The 22,289-nt window shown below is 44.1% G+C and overlaps 1 protein-coding gene and 1 non-coding gene across 3 annotated transcripts; both read left to right on the top strand.

The window, feature by feature from the left end:
• Positions 1-1,344: 1,344 nt before the first annotated feature.
• On the top strand, positions 1,345-7,631 carry RPL26 (ribosomal protein L26). 2 transcript variants are annotated; one of them, XM_001504821.6, is made up of 4 exons: positions 1,345-2,034; positions 3,133-3,305; positions 4,741-4,881; positions 7,462-7,631. In XM_001504821.6, the coding sequence occupies exons 2-4, from the start codon at positions 3,138-3,140 to the stop codon at positions 7,588-7,590; spliced, it is 438 nt and encodes a 145-aa protein (XP_001504871.1). In that variant the 5' UTR covers positions 1,345-2,034; positions 3,133-3,137; the 3' UTR covers positions 7,591-7,631. The 2 variants fall into 2 exon arrangements, with proteins under 2 accessions (XP_001504871.1, XP_014584179.1); XM_014728693.2 differs by having other exon boundaries at positions 1,973-2,113.
• A 1,030-nt stretch (positions 7,632-8,661) lies between these two features.
• On the top strand, positions 8,662-15,117 carry KRBA2 (KRAB-A domain containing 2). The gene is made up of 3 exons (XR_011423076.1): positions 8,662-9,558; positions 11,015-11,555; positions 12,196-15,117. It is a non-coding gene; the product is annotated as a KRAB-A domain containing 2 (transcript).
• Positions 15,118-22,289: the final 7,172 nt, after the last annotated feature.

Here is a 22,289-nt window from a genome sequence, read left to right as displayed (position 1 = left end):
TTTGTGGGGAGGGGAAGATGATGGGGGAGACCTGAAGAAGAGTAGATTAAGGAAATTAGTAAGGACAAGAAGAAAGAAAAGAGGGTGAAACAGTGAACACCAGACAGGAAGGTGAGGTAGGAAGGCAGGAGCCTCCAGAGGCTTCCTATGGCTTTCAGTGTCCAAATCAAACTCAGCTCCGCCCAGAGCCCAGTGGGCTTCCATCTGAAGGCTTCTAACTCTAGCCACAAGGACCTGGCTCCCGGAAACAATGTGTCATGCTGCTTCACAGCTCCATGGCTCCTCTCTAGCTCTTCTCATGGAGCAAATTGCAACAGAGCTCAAAACTCAGTCAAGGGTGACCTCACCCAAGAAGTCTTCCCTGACTCCAGAGCTCTCTTCTGCTCCAGGAGCACCAAGATGCACCAAGGGAGAAGTGCCAAGGGCAGCTGGGCTCAGCCAGCACTTTTCTTGGAGTCCTGTGGTTGTTGATTTCATTGTTTGTTCTTTCCTCTTAGACAAAGAGCTTCCTGTAGGCAGAAACTTTGACAATTTCATTTTGTAGCTCCAGTGTCCAGTTCAGAGCTGACCTGTTTAAGATGCTCCATAAACATTTGTTGAAAAGAATTGCATGGAGGAATTCTCACCGAATTTTTGAATTACTGGAAAATCTGGGACTATTTCCTTCATAGTATACTTAAGAACACAACCATTTTTATGTCACGAAAGCACATATCCTTTACTGACTCTATTCTGGGACCTCAAGGATATGGTTTCTCACTCTTTGACTTGACCCAATGGGTTCCTACAAATTGGGACCATATACAGAGTCACCAGAAGGGACTGAGAACCCAGACTGCATGGGTTCATCTAAAACCTGTGGCTTCTGTACAACCTTGCACAAGTTCCTCTCACTTCTCTGTGGCTCAGTGTCCCCATCAGTAAAATGGGGACAGCAGTACCAGCATCACAAGGCTATTTAGTGTATTAAAGGAGTCAATAATGTTAAGCGAGTAGAAGTGTCCCTAACACTCGGCAAGCTCACTACATCTTATGTATTATTATGAAATGTGTGTCTTCCCTCAGTATGACACTTGCGTTATTCGTTCAACAGAAACCGACTCCCTACCAGGCACGCTGCGGGAGTTTAGCCCGCAACGCAGCCTGCCTCAGAACCCATTTGCAAGGGAGCGCACCGCCTCGCCCTGCTTCCTTCAGATCCTGAACTGAATGACAGCAGGCAGTAAAATTCAGAAAGGGGCACAGCTCTCGGCATGGAAAAGCTTCCTCACGCCGCGCTCCTTCCAAGAGCAGTCTTGGACCAACACCCTCGGCATCACCCGGGAGCTCGCGAGACGCTGGTTCAGACCTACTTCCGCGGGGTGGGAGGCGGTTGGGTGGCCCCAGTCCTCGCAAGGCCCTCGCCGGCTGGAGCCGAATCTCGGGCGGGCCCCACGGCGAGGCCAGCACGCGCCGCGGTGTGGAGGCGGCAGTCGGCGCCCAGCTGGAACTCGTTAAAGCACCAACACACTCGACACACCCGACACACCCACACCATTGGCCCAGGCGGGATGGTGGTATCCAGCTCCAAGGGGACTGGCCAGTAGGAGTCCCAGCGTCACCTGGCGGCCAAATGTAGGACCTCCCCTTTCCCGGCTAATGAGTTGCCAGCCTCCCAGCGCTCGGGAATGAAGGGACAGGGATCCCCTGGGGCCACTCGCTCCCTCATCACCCACCCGGATAGTCAGACCCTGAGCAGCCCCCGCCACTCGCCCGGGAACGACCCTTCTCAGAGGACGCAGCTGCGGAACCCAGATTTCCAAAAGCAGACGCCAGGACCTGGAGAAGCGAGCTTGGCAGCCCCTCGCAATTCCCCTCCTAGCCGCGAGGTGACACTAGTCATCGATTTCTTTCCCAGTTTCCTCCTCTTGTTCAAACTCCACGCCTCTCTCGCTCCAAGAGACGTAAGTCTCGCGAGATCTCGCGTAAACTTACAGAACCGGAAGTAACGTGTGATTCTCTTTCTTTTTGCGGCCACCACTCAGGCGCCTTCTGGTGAGGATTTGCTGGGAAAGCGCGTGTAATCCGCAGCCATCGGCTCATCGGCACGGTGGATTTCGACCCCCAGGGCCCGGTACCCTTCTGGCAGTTGAATAGCAGCCAGGGAGGGGAGTCAGGATGATCTCGACCTGTTTTCCCCCTCGCTTAAGGGCCGCCGGACGGGGGAAGGGCTGGGGAAAGGGGTGGTTGAGGAATCGGGAGCTGGAGGGGAGGGGTCCGGTGGAGATGGAATAAAGTATGGGCGGTGTCGTTTGCTAAAGAATGGTCTCGAAATAATTTCTTGGTAAAGCCACGGAACTTCCAGACCGCAGTCGCCATTGGAAGGTTTTTGGGATCCGAGATTTGTACAGCATTTGCCAGGTTCAGGGTGGAGGCCCTGATTCATTCATTTGGCAGGGGGCTAAATGTGTTCACACTCAAGTCTTTAGAGGATTAGCGCTGGTTGGTCTTTCTGAAGCAGAATGTTGTGTTTGAAGAATTGTCGGTCTGCTTTGCACTAATTCAGCAGATAGAAGTCCTGTCTTAACCTTCTAGTACTTAGGGAGTTCGGAGAGTGTAAACAAGTCTAGTAATTAAAACAAGAGTGTTACCAAAGGGAAATTCTTTATCCCATAAACAAATAGGGAAAACATCTCAGTAAAGCAAAATTTCCTAAGTTTCAAGTTTCAGTTGATAAGCCACTCAGTTCAAGCAGGATTTCTTTCCCTTTTTTTTTTTATTGAGGTTGTGATAGTTTACAACATTGTGAAATTTCAGTTGTACTTTATTATTTGTCAGTCACGGTATAGGTGCGCCCCTTCGCCCTTTGTGTCCACCCCTCACCGTCTTTCCCCCTGGTAACCACTAAAGAGTTCTCTTTGTCCGTGTGTTTATCTTCCACATAAAAGTGAAATCATACGGTACTTGTCTTTCTCTATCTGGCTTGTTTTGCTTAATATAATAGCGTCAAGCAGTTTTGGGGGGAGTTAAAAACATGACAATTTATGTGAGCTTTCTAAACTTTTAAGATGAAATTGTTTCTGATACTTGTTAGGAAACTGAATGAGATTTTGGTCATTTAAGGGTTTACACCTCTTTTAACTTTTTATTTAGCCAAAATGAAGTTCAACCCCTTTGTGACTTCTGACCGGAGCAAGAACCGTAAACGGCATTTCAATGCACCTTCCCACATTCGTAGGAAGATTATGTCTTCCCCTCTTTCCAAAGAGCTGAGACAGAAGTACAATGTTCGGTCCATGCCCATCCGTAAGGATGATGAAGTTCAGGTATGTACCATGTTTAGGTCATCTTGGCAAATATCCTGCATACTTGCATAGAAGAGGGATTGTGTTCTGAGAGTGATAGATCTGAGACAATTGCTCCTGCAACAGGAGGGCAAAAGGAGTTGAGCCAGAGACTGAAAAACAAAAAGTATGCTGCTTTTCTGTTCTTGTTTCACCTTTACTCTTCAGTGAAAATCAATTGTCCTAAGCATCAGACGCAGCCATAATTAAACAGAAGAACTAGAAAGTTTGCAACAAGAACATTACTTTGGGTTTATCTTTTTCTCCCTATGTTTGGTATTAAAGAGGCGTTTGAGGACCAGTAAACAATTCTGTGTCTGAACCAAAAGCCAGGTACAGAACTTTTAACTGAACTTTCATATGATTGAGTTTATCACTAAATAACTTCTCAAATCTATTTAAGTGAAAATTTCGATAGATGTTTCTTAGCTCTAACCTGCAGCTGGTGATTGAAGGATTCAAGCAGTCTGTAAAGCAACTGGCATATCACCAATACTATTGCACGAGGTTAATGCCTATTTAAATAAAATGTTCCCACCTAGTGATGTGGGTTGAGAATAGCTGTTGGTTGCTGGCATGCTGGTGCTAAAATTGCCCATAGATTTGGGAGGCAGTCTTCTCTGTTTTCAAGATATCTTAATACCGGGCTAACTCCGCGGAGTGGTTTGGTCTGCGCGATGCTTTGGCGGCCCTGAGTTTCACCAGTTGGGATCCCAGGTGTATACATGGCACCGCTCATCAGGCTATGCTGAGGCCACGTCCTACACAGCAGAGCGGGAAGGACCTGTAACTGGAATATACAACTATGTGCTGGGGGGCTTTGGGGAGAAGAAGAAGAAAAAAGATTGGCAACAGATGTTAGCTCAGGTGCCAATCTTTAAAAAAAAAAGATATCTTAATGCAAGAAAGTATGCACCTGAAAAGAAAAGTCTATTCAGAAGCACTTTGGGGTACTTCCTGTAACTGTGTTAACCTTTGAGAAAGAAGTGGTTTGTTCCCTTAGGTATTTATTGCTGCCCGCTGTTTGGCACTGGATTGATGGGTTGTGAATTAAATACTTGTGGCCCATTGCTCTCTTTGAGATAAAGTAACAAGTTCCTTGTGAATTTGCTACAAAAAGCCACGGTGAGCTCATTTTTAACCTTTTAATAAGCCCCCCAATGTCGGTGGACCATCAGTTGTAGGGATACACTGTCCATCACTGTAGATTTATATTGGGGCATGGTTTATTTGCAGGTTAATCAAAGCCAGAGACAGAATTATTGGCTCATTTCCATTAATGATTAAGTCTTCAAAATTAAAAGGTGTTATAGATCTGATAGCATGAATGATGTTTACAAGATTCATGGTTTTCCAGATATACAAAATTAATCTTGTTTTATCTGCATATTTCTGTTATTTTTGAATTTGCATTTAGGTTGTACGAGGACACTATAAAGGGCAGCAAATTGGCAAAGTAGTCCAGGTTTACAGGAAGAAATACGTCATCTACATTGAGCGAGTGCAGCGAGAGAAGGCTAATGGCACAACTGTGCATGTGGGCATTCACCCGAGCAAGGTAAGTGTGTTCAGACTGTTTCAGAGGGAAGAATGAAAGGATAGCAGTTCTTGGCAAATATGCTTGCTTGTTCACAGAGCAATCCCATAGAAATAGATTTTAGATGTTCTTGAAACCAAATTAAAGCAAATAGTGTATTTGAATTGAGTATTCTAATAGCAATTAAAAGTTTTATGAAATCAGTATGTATTTAACAGTCATTCTGTATGTATTTTCAATGTAGCTTTTCCTCAAAAGCTCTTAGTAAGCTGATTGATCAATCAATAATCTAACAATGAACAGATCTTAAAATCTAGGAAATAGGGTAATTTTTAGGTGAAATGGAGTGATAGCCTGTTTGCTCTTATGCATTCAACAGAATTGAATAAGCAGTACGCAGCTTCACAATTCTGCAAAGTCCATATTAAGCCATTTACAGATGGGGGAAAAACTGAAGCTCAGAAGCTAGATAACAGTGATAGTGTTGTCTAAGCTAAGAGAGAAAATCTGATCTGATTCCTGTAGCAGGTGCCTGCCCTTAACTTCAGTGTGCATTCTCCCGTGTTGCTGTTTCTAATTTCCCTCTTCCAATTTAAAAAATATATATATATGTTTAATATAAAGGTAACCAACTACAGAAAAGTCAAAAGATTAGTGAAGTAAAACACCTACGTATCTTTCACCTGGAATTCTTGATTAACATTTTGCCACATTTTCTTTACCAGCATGACACTTCACTCTAATTATTTAACTGTGTATTTCCTAAGAGCAAGGACTCCCCCCCCACCACCACCTTTTTTTTGATGAGGAAGATTGGCCCTGAGCTAACATCTGTGCCGATTTTCCTCTGTTTTATGTGGGATACCGCCACAGCGTGGCTTGATGAGTGGTGCTGGGTCTGTGCCTGGGATCCGAACCTGCAAACCCCAGGCTGCGAAGGGGAGCATTTGGACTTTCCCATTCTTTAGCCTACTCCAATCATATTTTTGCTCCCACCATTAAATCGGCTGTTGTTGAGGTCACTAATCCAGTTACTGATTCTTAATCTTTTTGGACTTATTAGTGCGACATGTGACACAGCTGATCTCCCTCCTTGTGGCTCTGTAGTCATCTTCATCTGTTAGTCTTAGCACTTCAGAGAGCTAGAAGCAGATGATACCAACCCACTTTCAATATCCAGTTGCCTATTTTGCATTTCAACTTGGATATCAAATCCATCTCAAACCTGACATGTTCAAACTCCTGATTTTATCCTTCAAACCTCTCACAGTTTGCCATCATCAGTGTATGGCAGCTCCATCCTCCCAGTTGCTTGGGCCAAAAATGTCATTTTTGATTATTATTATATCCCCCATATTAGTCAATAAGACCTGTTGACTGCTGTCGTGTTATAGCCAGAATCCTGTCTGCATGTTACCATCAGTAACATGATTCTTAATCTTTTTGGACTTATTAGTGCGACATGTGACACAGCTGATCTCCCTCCTTGTGGCTCTGTAGTCATCTTCATCTGTTAGTCTTAGCACTTCAGAGAGCTAGAAGCAGATGATACCATCTTACCAGACTTACTAGGTCTAAGTCTAAAGGTCTAAAGATCTCCCCTCACCCGCCTCTTCATGGTGTCATATTCCGCTCCCCGTGTTGTAGTCTGCTAGCCTCCTTGCTCTTAGAACCAAGCCACCCAGAATTTGTCCACCAGTTGCAGCAGCACCTGGTAACTTGAAGGAGAATTTGGGGGAGGGACGGAGGGATCTATTTTAGCAAGTGCTCTGTTTGATTCTTAGACACACTCAAGTTTTAGAAACACACACCTATAAAACTTTTAAGTTCTCCTGCCTCTGTGGACCTTTGTACTTGCTGGTCTTTTTGGGATACACTTGCCCCTTCTCTTCAGTCTCCATTCAAGTGTAGCCCTATCAGTATGGCCTTGCCTGATCACCCTGTATGATTCAGCCGCTGTTCTCCAGCATTCCATCTCCCCCTACTAGAATATAAGCTCCATGATGGCAGAGATTTCTTTTGGTCACCATGGTGTATTTCCAGACCCAGTCCAGTGCTCTCTTTGCCTTTTCCTCACCTACTTTCATAAGACTAAAATTGACCATAACCTGGATGTCTTCAGCCATTAGATCTGTTGGAATAAGATCTCTACTGTGACGTCACTAAAGGTTTTGCAGGGTGAAGCATGTCTGGAGGCTACATTTAATTTCCAACCTTAGGGTTCTAAAGTTACTATAGAAACAAAAATGTATATGACTTGGTTAGCTTGCAAAACTTGGTCAGAGGAGTGGAACAGTTGATGTATTTTGCAGTAAAAAAAGATTTCAGATCTTATGATAAAGCACAAGAGGAGATGAGAACCACTGACATCACATTACCTTTTCGTCTTTGTTGGTAGAGTATTAGTAAACGTTCAAGCCAGGTTTGATTTGAGGACTAAAGAATCATTTCTAGCACTTTTGAGTTAAATAATCATTTCATGTTTAGGCGTCTACCACTGCAGGTTTAGGAAATGAGGTTGAACATTAGGCCTTCCATGTGTTCTGTATTGATTATTGTTTAAAGCTTATAAGTGTTTTTTTTTTCCTTTTCTTTCTGCAGGTGGTTATTACTAGACTAAAACTGGACAAAGACCGCAAAAAGATCCTTGAACGTAAAGCCAAATCTCGCCAAGTAGGAAAGGAAAAGGGCAAATATAAGGAAGAAACAATTGAGAAAATGCAGGAATAAAGTAATCTTATCTATGGCTTTCATTAAAAACTTAAAACAAAGAGCCCTTGGTTTATGTGTGGTGCTTTGGGACACTACCTAGTTTTCAGTGGGTCCGTTTTCAGGGAAGTTCATGTGACATTTGTTATCTGGAGGCAGGCTGCCCCCCTCTTGTGGTTTGATTGCACTAATGAAAAACACTGTTTAAGTAGAGTTAGTTTTTATCATTTGAGCATCAGTTAATAATTGAAACGCTTTCTGACAATTTTCTGAAACCAGGACTGATGAGATAGTGATTTTTCTTTATTTATGCTTCCAGCAGGCTGCAGCGTTTTAGGGTACATCATCACTCATTGAGAAGAAGGCCTAGATGAAAAGCTAGTTGGGAACACTGTCTCTTGAACCTGTCTCTTACTGTTTCCCCCCCTGATGGGCTATTATGTATATGAACACAGCATATTAAAATTTTTTTGCATAAAAGTTTTGCTGTTGGATATAAAGTCTCGCTAAGACTAGACTAGAGGAGCTGCTGTGACTTCCCAGTAGCATCTAGACCACTGCTTCAAGGTGGGTGTGACAGAGAAGCCTCAGATTCTGCAGCATAACCCGGACCCCTTTACCATCTTGTCTTTACGCGCTGGCGCTGGGTGAGTGCCATTACACCCAAACCTTAACAAAACTGAAATCTTCAGGTTGCAATCTGAAATACAAGGTGTTCGTCTAAAGTGCATGCTCTCTCAGGGTTAAGAAAAATGGTGTGCAGTGTTATTGTTGACAGCACGTGTGCGCCCCTGCCCTTCCTCACTTTAGCTTAAGCATCTAAACAGGCAGAATGATGAATGCAGTTTACCTTCAGGGCCGGAGGCATTTATTATGGAGGCTTTGCAACAATGTGGAGCAATAGGTAACCCATTTGGCTGCAGGGGATCTGAGTTGGGTAAGTGGCTTCCTTACCCAAGGTCTCACCTGACCGCAGAACACCGAGTGGGACCCTTGCAAGACCCCCCCCCCGCCCGCCCCGAAAAAAACGAGAATAAGTGGGACTCCCGCCCGCGCGGCGTCTGCCGGCGGCCCCTCGGGGGGCGGGGCTTCCGGTCGGCGCGCAGCAGCTTCCGGCGCCGTCTTGGCGGGGGCGGGAAGTGAGGGCGACTGGGCGCCGGCTGGCTGGTGGCTAGGGCTTCCCGACCCTGCGGCCTTTGGCGCGTCCTTTTGTCCTTCCGGGCCTCCCTCTCCTGCAGCGTGGTCGGGGTTCGGTGGTCTCCGGCCCTTCCCTCCCCCCGGCCCGGTTCATTCGTTCGACCCTGAGCTGGCCGCTCTCGGAGGAGTGGGTGGGGCGCGACGAGCTGGCCGAGCCGATGTGCGGCCGGGCGCGGTGGGAGCCGAGCCCGCGGTGGTCGGGGAGGAGGGCAGCGCAAAGGAGGGGATGCCCGAACCGGAGCTTCAGGAGTAAGCGGCGTTCCTGTGTTGTGGAAGGTGCGGGGACGCTGTACTGAGTGCTACATCTGCAGCATCCCTGAGTCTTCATAACAGCCCATTGTGATGGAGAGTCTATTCTCCTCATTTTATAGTTGAGGAAACTGAAGCCTCGGTAGCTTCGCGCAAGTTAGTCACACAGTAAATGGTAGCGTCAGAAGTTGAATTCCCAAGCCTAGACTCCTAACCATCTCTCTGCACCGCCTCATTACCACACCTGTAAGCCAAGTGTTTGATAAATGCCCTTTGAGCATCCTTTGTCGCAGCTCTGTATTTGCCGGCCGTCTGAGGGAATACAGCTAGGTAGAAGCCTCAGCCCCTGCCTTCTAGGCCGTGTACCCCGAACAGTCGACTGAAAGTACAAAGCAAAGTGCTCCAGTGAGTGTGGGCTGTTCAGGGGAGGACTCAGCTGGAATTGCTGAATGCGTCAGAAAGGAGTCTGATTTGAGCTGGGTGTGATTTGGAAGATCAATGGAAGGACGTTCCGGGCCGGAGACTGCCAAAGCAAAGACTCAGGTGGGTGAGGAAGAGAGCTGTTGCCAGTTTTCTCTAACCAAGCTCATTTGTCGGTTATTCCACCAGCACAAATCATACCAGGAAGCTGGCCATGTTTCTTTAGAGCCACGTTTCTTTCATGGTGCTTTAGAAAAGGTGTTGAAAACTCAGATAACCACAGAGATGGACAGGTAAGCCAATTAAGTTAGTAGATGGCTTAGGGACTGTGAGAAATGGGAGAGCATAGGCTCTAAAGGGAACTGCTGCTTCTCCACTCCAGCCAGTTGTTGCTAAGCAGCACCGCTCCCAGTGTGGCCACATCTTCGCATTTCTCAAGAAAGTCAGGAATCTAGATTTTTATATGAAATCTCCTGATTTTTAAATGTAAGTAAATCATTCAACTTGTTTTAAAAAAACAAGCACTGAATGGACTAACCAAAATAGGTCTGTTAGTCAAATGTGGCCTGTGGGCTGTTTTGGAATTTCATGGTATAGTGTAAGGACTGTATCTCATATTAAAGACTGAGATTTTGCATCTTTTGATTATAAATTATTTCCAGCCTGTCTTCCTTCTTTTATGGGTTGGAGATGAGGCTTTTCTTTCCTGTGCAGGCCCCTGAAGGGCCTCAAATAGCAGCCAGTGCAGCCACTCAATTTCTGAGATGCTGGTTTCAGTGAGGAGTCTGGAAGATGCTCTTCCTGGATCCCATTGAATACTTTGTGGGTTCAGGTCTCTTCTGAGGATGCTAGGACTAGGGGATGATAATAGATACTTCTTGGCAATGTTGATTAAATGGTGCTGGTGGATGAAACAAACTGATTTTTTTACTATAGAGTTTCTCAGAGTCTTTAAAATGTCAGTTTGCACTGAGAATCTTGAACTTAGTCTTAAAGGGCATTTTGCAAACATTCTATTTCTTCAATTCTGAAATGCACGTTTTTCACATTTTAAAAATTTGAATGTGTTCATTTAGTATAGGTTCTCTGTTTTTCCTCTCAAAAGAAAGTCATTATTAAGTCAATGGTTTTATAGTCAGTAATGTCTTAGAATCAGGAATATTCCGTGGCTAACCAGTGATGCTGAGCAAGGGAATTTGAAGCCTTTTTAGTGGAGAAAGTTCAGGACCTGGAAGCAGGCTCAGCTTAAGTAAGACTCTTACTCAGAGCTTTTAAACACTTCCATCTTTGTGTGCTTCTCTAGATTCTGCCCTACCCCTCAGCTCTACATTTAGGGGCTGGGATCCCGGGGATCTTGCTTTCCTAAGATTATTGAAATTCCTGTGATCATCATGTGAACTCTTACCTGGCCTCATCACCATCCTTTATCCTGGAGTTGTTTTAACGGAGGAATCTTGGTTTAGACGCCTGAGTATCCAGTCCTCTACTAAGAAATTCTTCGATCTTGGTGGAGTGTGGACTCCATTTGGGGCATCTCTTTTTGGCGTAATAATCTCCTAACATATCTCTCTGTTCATAGGTGTAATTCTTCCATTTCTGAAAACGCCCTGCTGCCTCTCTTCAGAGCCATCAAGCCTGTACCTGAAAGTGTCTGCTGGCCTTGGAGTGCTCAACTTCACTTGGACTCTCTGCTTTGTTCTAGAAATATGTGGGCTTCAGCTCAAGCAGTGTCAAAACAGGCCACGCCTACAGACCTCCCAGGAGGGCAAAATCCCTTTTCCTCACCCACGAAGCTGGATTCATCTTGTTGGATATGAGACCTTTTCTTTACTGCTGTCATCTTTTCTTCCGTATAGTATTCACATGGCTCACAATCTGAGTTATTTATGCTGGCACGCCTTCATTCCCGGTACCCTCCACTGTCTCTTCCTTAATCCTGCTGCAGCTGCTCCTTAGCCCAGGCCCCGAGACAGAATGGTTCCTGTGGCAGCAGCTGATACTATTTCAGAAGGCAGCAACATTTGAGGATATGACCAAAAATTGGAAGTGTTTGGAATCCTCTCAGAAGGACTGCCCCAGGGACGCAATGCTGGACAATTATGAGAACATGGTCCCTCAGGGTAAGGACTGAGAATCTTCATTTACTAATCCTAAGTACAATCGACAGGGAAAAGTCATCATTTAAATATATCCCACTGCTTTCTCCTTGATTCTCCTAAAATGAGAACAGATTCTTCAGGTACAAGAAATTGATTATTTATGTTGATTGTGGGAAGGCTAAGAAGCCCTCCCTGATGCTAACTTCCAGTTTGGAGTTTGCTGTTACTATGGAGTACCTTCTAGAACATTTTCCCATTTATATTATTTTAAAAGGTACAGAGGGTAAAATATTAGCCTACTACCTTAGGGTTTTCCGTTTATACTCTTTCCTATTCAGTTAATAAAGACCAGCTAATTAGATTTCACTATATGAGCTAATAGTTTCATTATTTCTTCTGTTTGCCTAAAGGATAAAATTGCTACATATGTATATGTGTATCTTACTGATTTAAAATTCTGTTGACATGCTCTGATTTCAAATGGTCCTAGTTGGCTTTCTAGTAGCTTTTTTCTGTTACTACTTTATTCTGTAACTCTATTATCTCTATAACAGTCTTCAAAAAGCAGATGAAAGAATCCATAAGAAACTTTGAGGGGAAGGTCTTCCAGATGGAATATGAGTGAACTTAACTTTGTTCTGTTTCTTTCTCCCTTTCTTAGGATCCTTCTTGCAGTTCTCCGTCATGCCACAGATAGCTGGAAATGATACCCCTGGTGTTTCAAATACAAATGAAATGGAAATGGAGAGAAGTAACATGAGAGAAAAGTTTCTTATAAGCGTGACAAAATTAGTAGAAAGCAAAAGTTACAACAGCAAGGTATTTTCCAAAGAAAAGTACTTTCAAACAATAAAAGAAGTCAAAGAAGCTAAGGAGAAGGGGAAGAAGTCATCACGTGATTATCGCCGTGCAGCTAAATATGACGTAATCTCTGTACAAGGCACAGAGAAACTAATAGAGGCTAATCATGGAGAAAGAGATCGAATACGGTATTATGTACATAAGGAAGAGTTGTTTGATATTCTTCATGATACACATCTCAATATTGGACATGGTGGGCGGACGCGCATGCTCAAGGAGCTACAAGGAAAATATGGGAATGTCACTAAAGAAGTCATTGTCTTATATCTGACTCTGTGTAAACAGTGCCACCAGAAGAACCCAGTACCCAAGAGAGATCTTGCACCCAAGCCCATGCCTTTCAAGGATATTGACTCCAGATGCCAAGTTGAAATAGTTGACATGCAGTCAAATGCTGATGGTGAGTTCAAGTTTATTTTATATTACCAGGACCACTTGACCAAGTTTATTATTTTACGACCATTAAAAGCCAAACAGGCCCATGAAGTGGTCAGTGTCCTATTGGATATTTTCACAATTCTTGGTACACCCACCATGTTAGAATCTGACAGTGGCATAGAATTCACAAACCAGGTTGTTAATGAGCTCAATGAGATATGGCCAGACCTAAATATTGTCTCTGGTAAGTACCACCCTGGCCAAGGCCCGGGCTCCCTGGAGCAAGCAAGCCATGATGTCAAGAACATGATAAGTGCCTGGATGCAGAGCAACCACTCATGTCACTGGGCCGAAAGCCTGCGATTCATACAGATGGTGAGGAATCAGGCCTTCGACGTTTCTTTACAGCAAAGTCCATATGAGGCAATGTTTGGTTGTAAAGCCAAACTTGGATTATATTCTTCACACTTACCCCGGGAAACTGTGGCTGTTTTACAAACAGAGGAAGAACTAGAAATCGCTGAAGAACAGCTAGAAAATAGCCTTTGGATTAGACGGGAAGAAAGGGCTGAGAATGGAGCAGACAGATTTGATATGGATGAGGACGTCGATCCCACTCCTCCTGAAGCTACAGAGCCCAGCACCTCACGAGGGGCTCCAGGTCTCTTCTGCTGGTGAACAGACACCTGCTGGGTGGATGCTTTCAGTGTCTCTGGGCATCAGACAGCCATCTGAGAACTGTTGTCAAAGGCCCCAGGGGAAAGGAACATGAAGGCTGCACTCTCAGTCAAGTTGTCCCTGGTAGTCCTTGCTCCAAGGGGAAGAGCAGATCAAGTCTGTGATCTAGGGCTGCCATCACCAATTCCCCCAAACTTGGCAGCTTATAACAGCAGAAATTTATTCTCTCATAGTTCTGGAGGCAGAAGTCTGAAACCAAGATGTCGACATGGTTTGTTCCTTCTGGAGGCTCTGAGGGAGAATCCATTCCAAGCCCTTCTCCTTTGTCTGGTGCCTGCCAGTAATCCTTGACATTCCTTGGCTTGTAGTACCATAAGTCCAGTCTCTGCTTTGTCTTCATGTGGTGTTCACATGGCCTTTTCCCTTCTGTCTCCGTGTGTGTTCTTTTCTTTCTCTTAGAAGGACACCATTGGATACCAAATCCATGTCGTTGAATTTAGGGCCCACCCTAATCAAGGATGATCTCATCTCTAGATCCTCACCTTAATTACGTCTGCAAAGACACATTTTTCCAATTAAGATCTCATTCATGGGTACTGGGGGTTTGGACTTGGACATATCTTTTGGGAGGGACACAGTTCTACCCACTATAGTCAGTGGAAGAATTATTTTTGCCTGCAGAACATGAGCTGAGGGTGTCTTAAGCATGTAGAGCTGGTGGGGCTGTCCTACATGTATCTAGTACATATTCCTTCCCCTGCTTATTCCTGTTCCTCAGTCACATACCAAAAAAGATGGGGACATCAGAGGAAAAGATGTAGATGAAGGACAAGTAACGAGAAGAAAAGAGGTTGCTCCAACATGACCTAAAGACTGGCCGCCTCACCAGCTGAGCTCTATTTCCTGCTTCAAGAGAAACCATTTGTGCCATCCCTGCTCTCCGAATGGCATGCACAGGGAATTGTGTGACCTGCCTGAAACATTTTGAAAGTAGGTCAGAATTAAAGCATGGCTGGGATTTGGGTCTGAGTCTACCAGTTTTCTATGCCTCAAGCATAGAAAAGCATGTTGTATTCCTGGAACAGGTCAGTGCATTCCAGGAAGTGACCAATAGGCTGGGAAACAATCAAGGTCTCTGGAGGAAAACACAAAAGTTGGCCTGAGGTCACTACTCCAACCAGAGAATAGAACAAGGGCCAGTCTGGGTCACAGTTCAGAGTAAGGATAAGTGACCCAGCCAAAGGGAAGGATCATGCCTTGGATCTGTGTACACTAAGTTTCTAAGGCCTGGAAGAGTGCTTTGTGCGTTGGAGGTATTCAGCAAGGATTTGTTGAATGAATAAATGATTCTGCAGAATGGACACAGGGAAGGAGAAGGGGCCTCTAGTCCTTTATTGCCCCACGCATCCTTCCTGCATATCCCAGAGCCATCTAAAACCATTCTGATTGCCCCTCGTGCTGGTTTCCTCTTCTGTTTCCACCTCTTACCTCACAGGGTCGTTGTGAGAGACAGTGAGATATGTATATGAAGGGGCTTTCTCCATAAACACTGAAGTCCTACAATGTGAGTTGTCCCTGCTGCTAGCAGATCCTATCCTCCATGTGAGAATTGGAGACTTCTGTCTGTTGACATTACATTCTGAATTAAACAATGTTAAGTTGGGTATCCAGGGAGCCTGCATTATTATTAGAAAGGAGGTGGTGTCACTTTCCAGCTTGTTTTGGGGGGGCAGAATCTTGCTCTATCCTTGGCCAGCACCTCACTTTCCATTCCTCTTCTGTCACTCAGCCTGGCGGGGTCTAGGAGACCCAACCTGACTGATGTAACCATCCCTTCCCCCATGCTGACCTATTACCTTCTGGTTGCTGGGCAAACCAGGAACCACATCATCAGCTCATGTGGGTGAGAGGTGAGGTGAGGCACTACTGTCTTTCCCAGGGGGAGCCACAAATAACCTAGGTTTCCGGAGCTGCTACATCACTCTTCCTCTCTTGCTTCTTAATAGTGGCAGTGGAACAGAGTTAGAAGTGGACACCTAGACCCAGTCTGACCTTACTCTGCCTTATATCACATTTCTGCATTTGGAACAGAGGTAACCAAGTGGTACGCCACTGGCTACTTTCAGTTTGCAAATGTATTTTGTCCACATAATGTTTGCTAAGTTTAAAAAATTAATTGCCATCACTTTTAGAACTATAGATTTTATGTAAAACTCTGGATGTCTAGTACATCTTGAAAACTTAGAACATGTGGCTACACTAGGCCCGTATTTCTCCGGAGCAGCAAATGACCGGAGCTAAGTGGCAACCCCCAGGAGGCAGGCAATGCGTGCATTCTCCGTTTGGCCCCCGTCTGGGTCACTCACAATATATGCATATGCATTTCTGTGGCCTGTTGCTAAAGAAAGGCAGGTGAAGTCAGAATGTGAATAAAAGCCAGAAGCAGACTGGTATTCCTTTAGGAGTTTGTGGTAAAAGTGGCATTTCAGATCAGTGGGGGATTGTATTATGGAGTTAATGGTGCTGGGTCAGTTAGCTATCCATCTGGAAAAAAAATGAAGTCTGACCCCAAAACATAAAAAACAAAGCCGTACTGGGGAAAAAAAAAAAAAGGAAGATTTTTGTGATCTTAGAATGGAGAAAGGCTTCCTAAATAATACATGTAATTCACAAGCCATAAGAGAAAAGATTACTGTACTTGGCTATATAAAAATTTTAAATATCTATGGAATTTTTAAAGATTTTCTTTTTCCCTTTTCTCCCCAAAGCCCCCTGGTACATAGTTGTATATTTTCACTTGTGGGTCCTTCTAGTTGTGGCATGTGGGACACCACCTCAGCATGGCCTGACAAGTGGTGCCATGTCTGTGCCCAGGATCCAAACCGGTGAAACCCTGGGCCGCCACAGCAGAGCGTGCAAACTTAACCACTCGGTCACGGGGCTGGCCCCTCTGTGAAATTTTTAAAAAGTGAGAGAAAATAAGTGACAGGATGAGAGAAAATGTTTGCTACATCTAAAACAGACATAAGGAAAAAATAAAATAAAATAGATAGAGACTACCTAATTTAAAAAGAGCTCTTACAGAGGCTGGCCCTGTGGCCTAGTGGTTAAGTTCACTGCACTCCAGTTCAGTGGCCCATTTGGTTCCCAAGCATGGACCTACATCACTTGTCGGTGGCCATGCTGTGGCAGCAACCCACATAGAAAATAGAGGAAGATTGGCACAGATGTTAGCTCGGGGCAAATCTTCCTCAGCAAACAAAAACAAAAACAAAAAAAAACCCTCTTACATATTAATACTAATGAAAAGAGCAACCAATAGAAAATGGGCAAAGATTAACCACGGAAGGAAATCAGTGACTTAATGCTGTGCCTGTGTGCAGCTGTGGTGTGATGAAAGCACACTGGACTTGTAATCAGATCAGGGCTGTCCATTTAAATGAAACTCAAGTTATTTGAGAATTTATTTTTTCTGTTATGCATGTGAGAGAAAAGTGCCATGTAAGCCTGTCTTGATATAACAGAAACCTTACTTATAAGGAGATACATCATTTTCAGGACAGCTGTATGTAGTTTCCTGGGGCTGCCATAACAAACAGGGCAGCTTCAACAACAGAAATTTATTGTCTCACAGTTCTGGAGGCCAGAAGGCTGAGATCAAAGTGTCAGCAAGGTTGGTTCTTTCAGAGGGCTGTGAGGGAGAATCTGTTCCATGCCTCTCTCGCTTCTGGTAGCCGCCCATACTCCTTGGCTTGTAAATGACATTCTCCTTGTGTCTTCACATCATCTTCCTTCTGTGTGTCTGCCTGTGTCCAAATGTCCCCTTCTTAGAAGGACCCCATCACATTGGATTTAGGGCCCACACTAATGACCTCATTTTAACTTGATCATCCGCAAGGACCCTATTTCCAAATAAGGTCACATTCATAAGTACAGGAGATTAGGAGTTCAACATCTTGGTGGGGGGGGGAGGGCGGCACAGTTCGACCCATAGCAGCAGCCAATCAGAATGGCGGTTTCTTTAGAGGTAATTTTTATGAGGCATGGCAACAATTTCTAAGTAAGTCTTTGCAAACTTACAAAATCGCTCTGTTCAAATAGCACTTGCAAAGGGCAGATTTATTTTGACAGAAAACAGAAGAAATTGGCACCAGTTACAAACATTCGTATAAATCTCTATTTTGTACAGGAGAAGCAAACTGATATTCTTGAGAAAGATCTTAATTTAATACCTTGTTCAACTAGATCACTTGGCTTAGTTTTGTGATGCAGAATGGTGTCTCTCCCTCCACGTCTGCGGGAGAGAGAATGTTGCCATATCTTTCTGAGATTCCTTTTGTTAATTATGAAGACTTGCATTTTTAAGGCTAATCTCTGGAATTCTGTTATGAGACATATGGAACTCAATTTTAGTAGGAAAATGAAAGGGAGAGTGGGCTGAAGAAGATTTTATGTGACAGTGAAGTGAGGCTCCTACAGGATTTTTCTCCCAGAGGGCTCAAGTTCTGCTTCTGCATATAGACTAGATATGTAACCTTGAACGAGTCCCCTGAACTCAAAGCTCGTCTGTAAAATGGGGATGAAGATAATAATCCCAGCTTCACGGAGCTGTGATGAGGTTTATGAGAGAGGGTAGAGGGTTTGTGGGTGTGGCAGGAGGGGTGCTGTTTTCCCTCCAGTTTAGGGAGCTTTCACAGTGTTCAGTCTCTACCAAGAGTGAGACCAGCTGGACAAGGGCAAGTCCTGTCGCCGTCCCTGCTGGGCTGAGTCCTCCAGCCTGGCTTCTGCCATTGGCACAAGGTTCATTACCCTTGTGCCACAGTCACTCCACCTATTCATATGCACAGCCACCTCCCAAGCCACAGGCTGCCCTGGAGCCTTGGGTCAGGACAAGCTCAGCCCTTCAAGGTTGAGTGTGCAGCTGCAAGTCTTCCCCTCCCCGCCACCCCCGGGTTCAGGAGTGCAGTGCAGAGAGCTGCTCTGGTCCTCAAATAGACCTCTCTTTTTTTTTATTGTGGTAACACAACATGAGATCCACCCTCTTAACAAATTTTTAAGTGTGCAGTACAGTGTTAACCACAGGCAAAACATTGTGAAGCAGACCTCTAGAATTTAATCATCTTGTATAACTGACACTTTGTACCTGTTGAATAGCAGCTCCCCGTTTTCCCCCTCCCCCCAGCCCCTGTCAACCACCATTGTACCCTCTGCTTCTATGTGTTCTACTATTTTAGATACCTGATATAAGTGGAATCATACGGTATTTGTCCTGTGACTGGCTTGTTTCATTTAGCATAATGTCTTCAGAGTTCATCCATGTTGTCACATATGGTAGAATTTCCTTCCTTTTTAAGGCTGTATAATATTCCATTGTATGTACATATCACATTTTCTTTGTCCATTCATCCATCAGTGGACATTTAGGTCATTTCCATATCTTGACTATTGTGAATAATGCTGCAATGAACATGGCTGTGCAAATATCTTTTCAAGATCTTGATTTCAATTCTTTTGGAAAATCCCACAGAAGTAGGATTGCTGGATTATATGGTATTCTATTTTTAATTTTTTGAGGAGCCTCCATGCTGTTTTCAGCACACCGTTTTACATTCCCATCAACAGTGTAGCAGAGTTCCAATTTCTCCAGATCCTCGCCAATCCTTGTTATCTTTTAGTTTTTGTTCGTAATAGCATTCCTAAAAGGCGTGAGGTGATATCTCATTGTGGTTTTGATTTGCATTTCCCTGATGACTGGTGATGTGGAACATCTTTTCACATACCATTTTTATGTCTTTGGAGAAACATCTATTCAAATCCTTTGCTCATTTTCTGATCAGGATAATTGGTTTTTTGTGCTATTGAGTTGAAGGAGGTTTTTTTGGGGGGGGGATGTATTATCCCCATATGGTTAATATCCACATGTGTGGTTTGCAAATATTTTCTCCCATTCCGTAGATGGCCTTTTCACGCTGTCATTTGTTTCCTTTGCTATACATAAACTTTTTAGTTTGATGTAGGTCCACTTGTCTATTTTTGCTTTTATCTGTGCTTTGGGTATCATTGCCAAGACCAATGTCATGAAGCTTTTCTCCTATGTTTTCTTCTAGGAGTTTTATAGTTCCAGATCTTATGCTTGTGTTTAATTTATTCACTTCTGCTATTAAAAGAGAAAAAAATAAGTTTATTTTCTAGCAGGGCATTCCACCCCGTGTGTGAAAGTGCTTTAAAACCTCTAAAGGGCTACACAAATGCTCGATGGGGCACGTTCTGTGTTACTGCTCTCTCAAAGGGCACCTCCATGTGCTAAACCCAGTGGCCCTGACTCCTTCCTAATCTGTCTTGACTTCTCTGTGATGTTAAATGCACTTCAACCCTCTTCCCACCTCCTTTTTGGTTTCTGTGAAACTGAACTCTAGTGTTTTTCTCCTACTTATGGCCACTCATTCTTTCCTCCCTCACTGCTACTCTCTCCTCCCTCTATTGAGATAACTCTTGTCTAAAAATCTATGGTCTTTTTTCTTTCTCATCCTTGACCATCTCTTCTAGTCTGTTTTAAGTGAAAGACTTTTGTATGTACAACTCCTTTAACCCTCTCCCAAGCTCCAGCCTTTTAACTACTTATGGGCTTCTCAGTGGCAATAATCACCCCAAACATACTGTTCAAAGGTAAACTGAGGCACATTAAAAGTTTGACGAGTTTATTTGAGCAAACATCTGTTCGAATTGGTCAGTGCCAAATCTTAAATGGTTAGGAGCACTCCACTGACAGGAACTAGGGACAAGATTTTTGTAGAGAAGATGGGCAAGCAAAGCAAAGAAATTATTTGCCTGGTTATAGCTTAAGTGGTTGCCTTATTTGGGAAAACCCACTTGGAGTTTGTGATGGTTGTTTTGAAGTTTCACTTTCTCAGATTTGAGTGCCTTGTCTTTGGCTAGGGTTTTGGTTTGCATATGGAGGCTATCAAGGTGTTAGAGCCATCTCAGTCTAATGGCCTCCTTGTTTAAATACTTTAACAATACAATTACTTTTGTGTTCCCTAATTCTCTTGACAGCACCAAGGGTCACCCAAGACGGAAACCTCAGTCATCCTCAATGCCTCATTCTCCCTTACTGCCCATAGCCAATCATTTGCTAAACCATGTCATTCCTAGTGGCGTTATATTTTCCAAATTGGATGCAACCTATATCTGTAACACATCTTCTTCTAGAAGCCCATTAAGAGAGGGGATTTTGTTACCTGTCCTTAAACCTATGTAGACCTTCATTCCTGCCTTGACCAATAGGTACAGAAGAAGTAATGATATCTGTCTTCTGAGGCTAAATCACAAAAATACCACCTCACTATCTTGGAATGCTCATTCTTGGAACCCAACCACCATGCTGTGAGGAAGCCCAGGCAGCCTGTGGAGAGGCCCACATGGAAAGAAACCAAGGTCTCAAGCCCTCAGCCCTGGCTAGGCTCTTAGCCAATAGCCAGAACCAACTTGCCAACTGTGTCAGTAAGCCATCTTGGAAAGAGAAGCCTCCAGCCCCCAGTTGATCTTCCCCAGATGATGCTGTATAGAACAGAGCCAAAGCCTGGCCAAGCTGCAGATTCTTGTGAAAAATAAATGATTGCTGGTTTAAGCTACTAAGTTTGGGGGTGATTTGTTATGCAGCAATAGGTAACTGATACAGTAATTCTGAAATGTCTCTTAAATCTGTCACGATCTCTCCATTCTCCCAGGTCAGGCCCTTGTTGTTTTTCTTAACTGGGAGACAATTTGCCTAACGTATCTTCTGGAAATAAAGCTCTGCTCAAAATAATAGTTAACACTGTTTAATGCTGATTTATCTACAGAGCTAAGTGCTGGAAATTCATTAAGTTATTTGATCCTTACAACTCTACAGAGTGGTTTGTAGCTGAAGAAATGAGTTTAAATAGGTGAAATAACTTAAGAACTTAATTTCCCTCTTTTACAGAGGAGGAAACGATGCTCAGAAGGGTTAATAACTTGCCCAAGATTCAAACCCAAGTCTTTCTAAATCCATGGTCAGTGCTTATAACCATCTTCCCTGCTCAAGAATTTCCAACGACTCCTCATTGCTCACAGGATAATGACTTAAACCTGACATCCAGACCTGATATCCAAGGTGGTACACGATTTGGTCCCAACTGCCTTTGCAGCGTTGGTCTTCTGGCCTCAGGTCTGGGCATGTGAATTTTTTGGTTGCATTTCTTTTGTGTGGGGTAGTGGAAAGAAACTCAGGCTGTCAGCCAGTCTAGGCACTGCCATAGTCATTTATTCTTTCCAGGACTTGGTTTCCTCGTTGAAAAATGAGAGACGATTGAACCAGCTCATATTAAAGTTCTCTTCCAGCAGTAACTCCATGTAGTGTAGAAACCGTCCTCTTGTACTTTTGTGCTTCCTGCCTCTCCTAGAACCCCAGTGCCTGAACTCCCCGTCAGGGCTCAGGTCCCCGCTGCCAAGAAGGTGAGAGAAGATGCGAGACTCAGAGGCCGATGCTTTAGGGAAAGTTCTCCATTTACCACTTTATCAGAACTAGCTTTATAATGTGGAATAGAATCTGCTTTTTTGCAGTTCTAAGGGAAGAAGGAAAATTTTCTCCTGATATTTCTGAGATTCTATTCCTAGTGGTTTTCTTGAGGCTGAGCATTGGACTGTCATTAGTTAGCACTGAGAGGAGATGGGGGAGGCACCGGAGAATCTCAGACTTACGCTCCAGCTTTCTAATTATTTTGCATGCTTTCTGGGCATTAGTGTAACAGACCATTAAGGCATAGTTTGCCCAGGCGAGGTTCAATCACTAGATTGTGGGCCAGTCACCTCTGCACC

This window comes from Equus caballus, chromosome 11 (assembly GCF_041296265.1).
Source record: "Equus caballus isolate H_3958 breed thoroughbred chromosome 11, TB-T2T, whole genome shotgun sequence".
Classification (NCBI taxonomy): Eukaryota; Metazoa; Chordata; class Mammalia; order Perissodactyla; family Equidae; genus Equus; species Equus caballus.
Note: the sequence above shows the minus strand (reverse complement) of the source record. Positions and strands in the feature narration are given on the sequence as shown.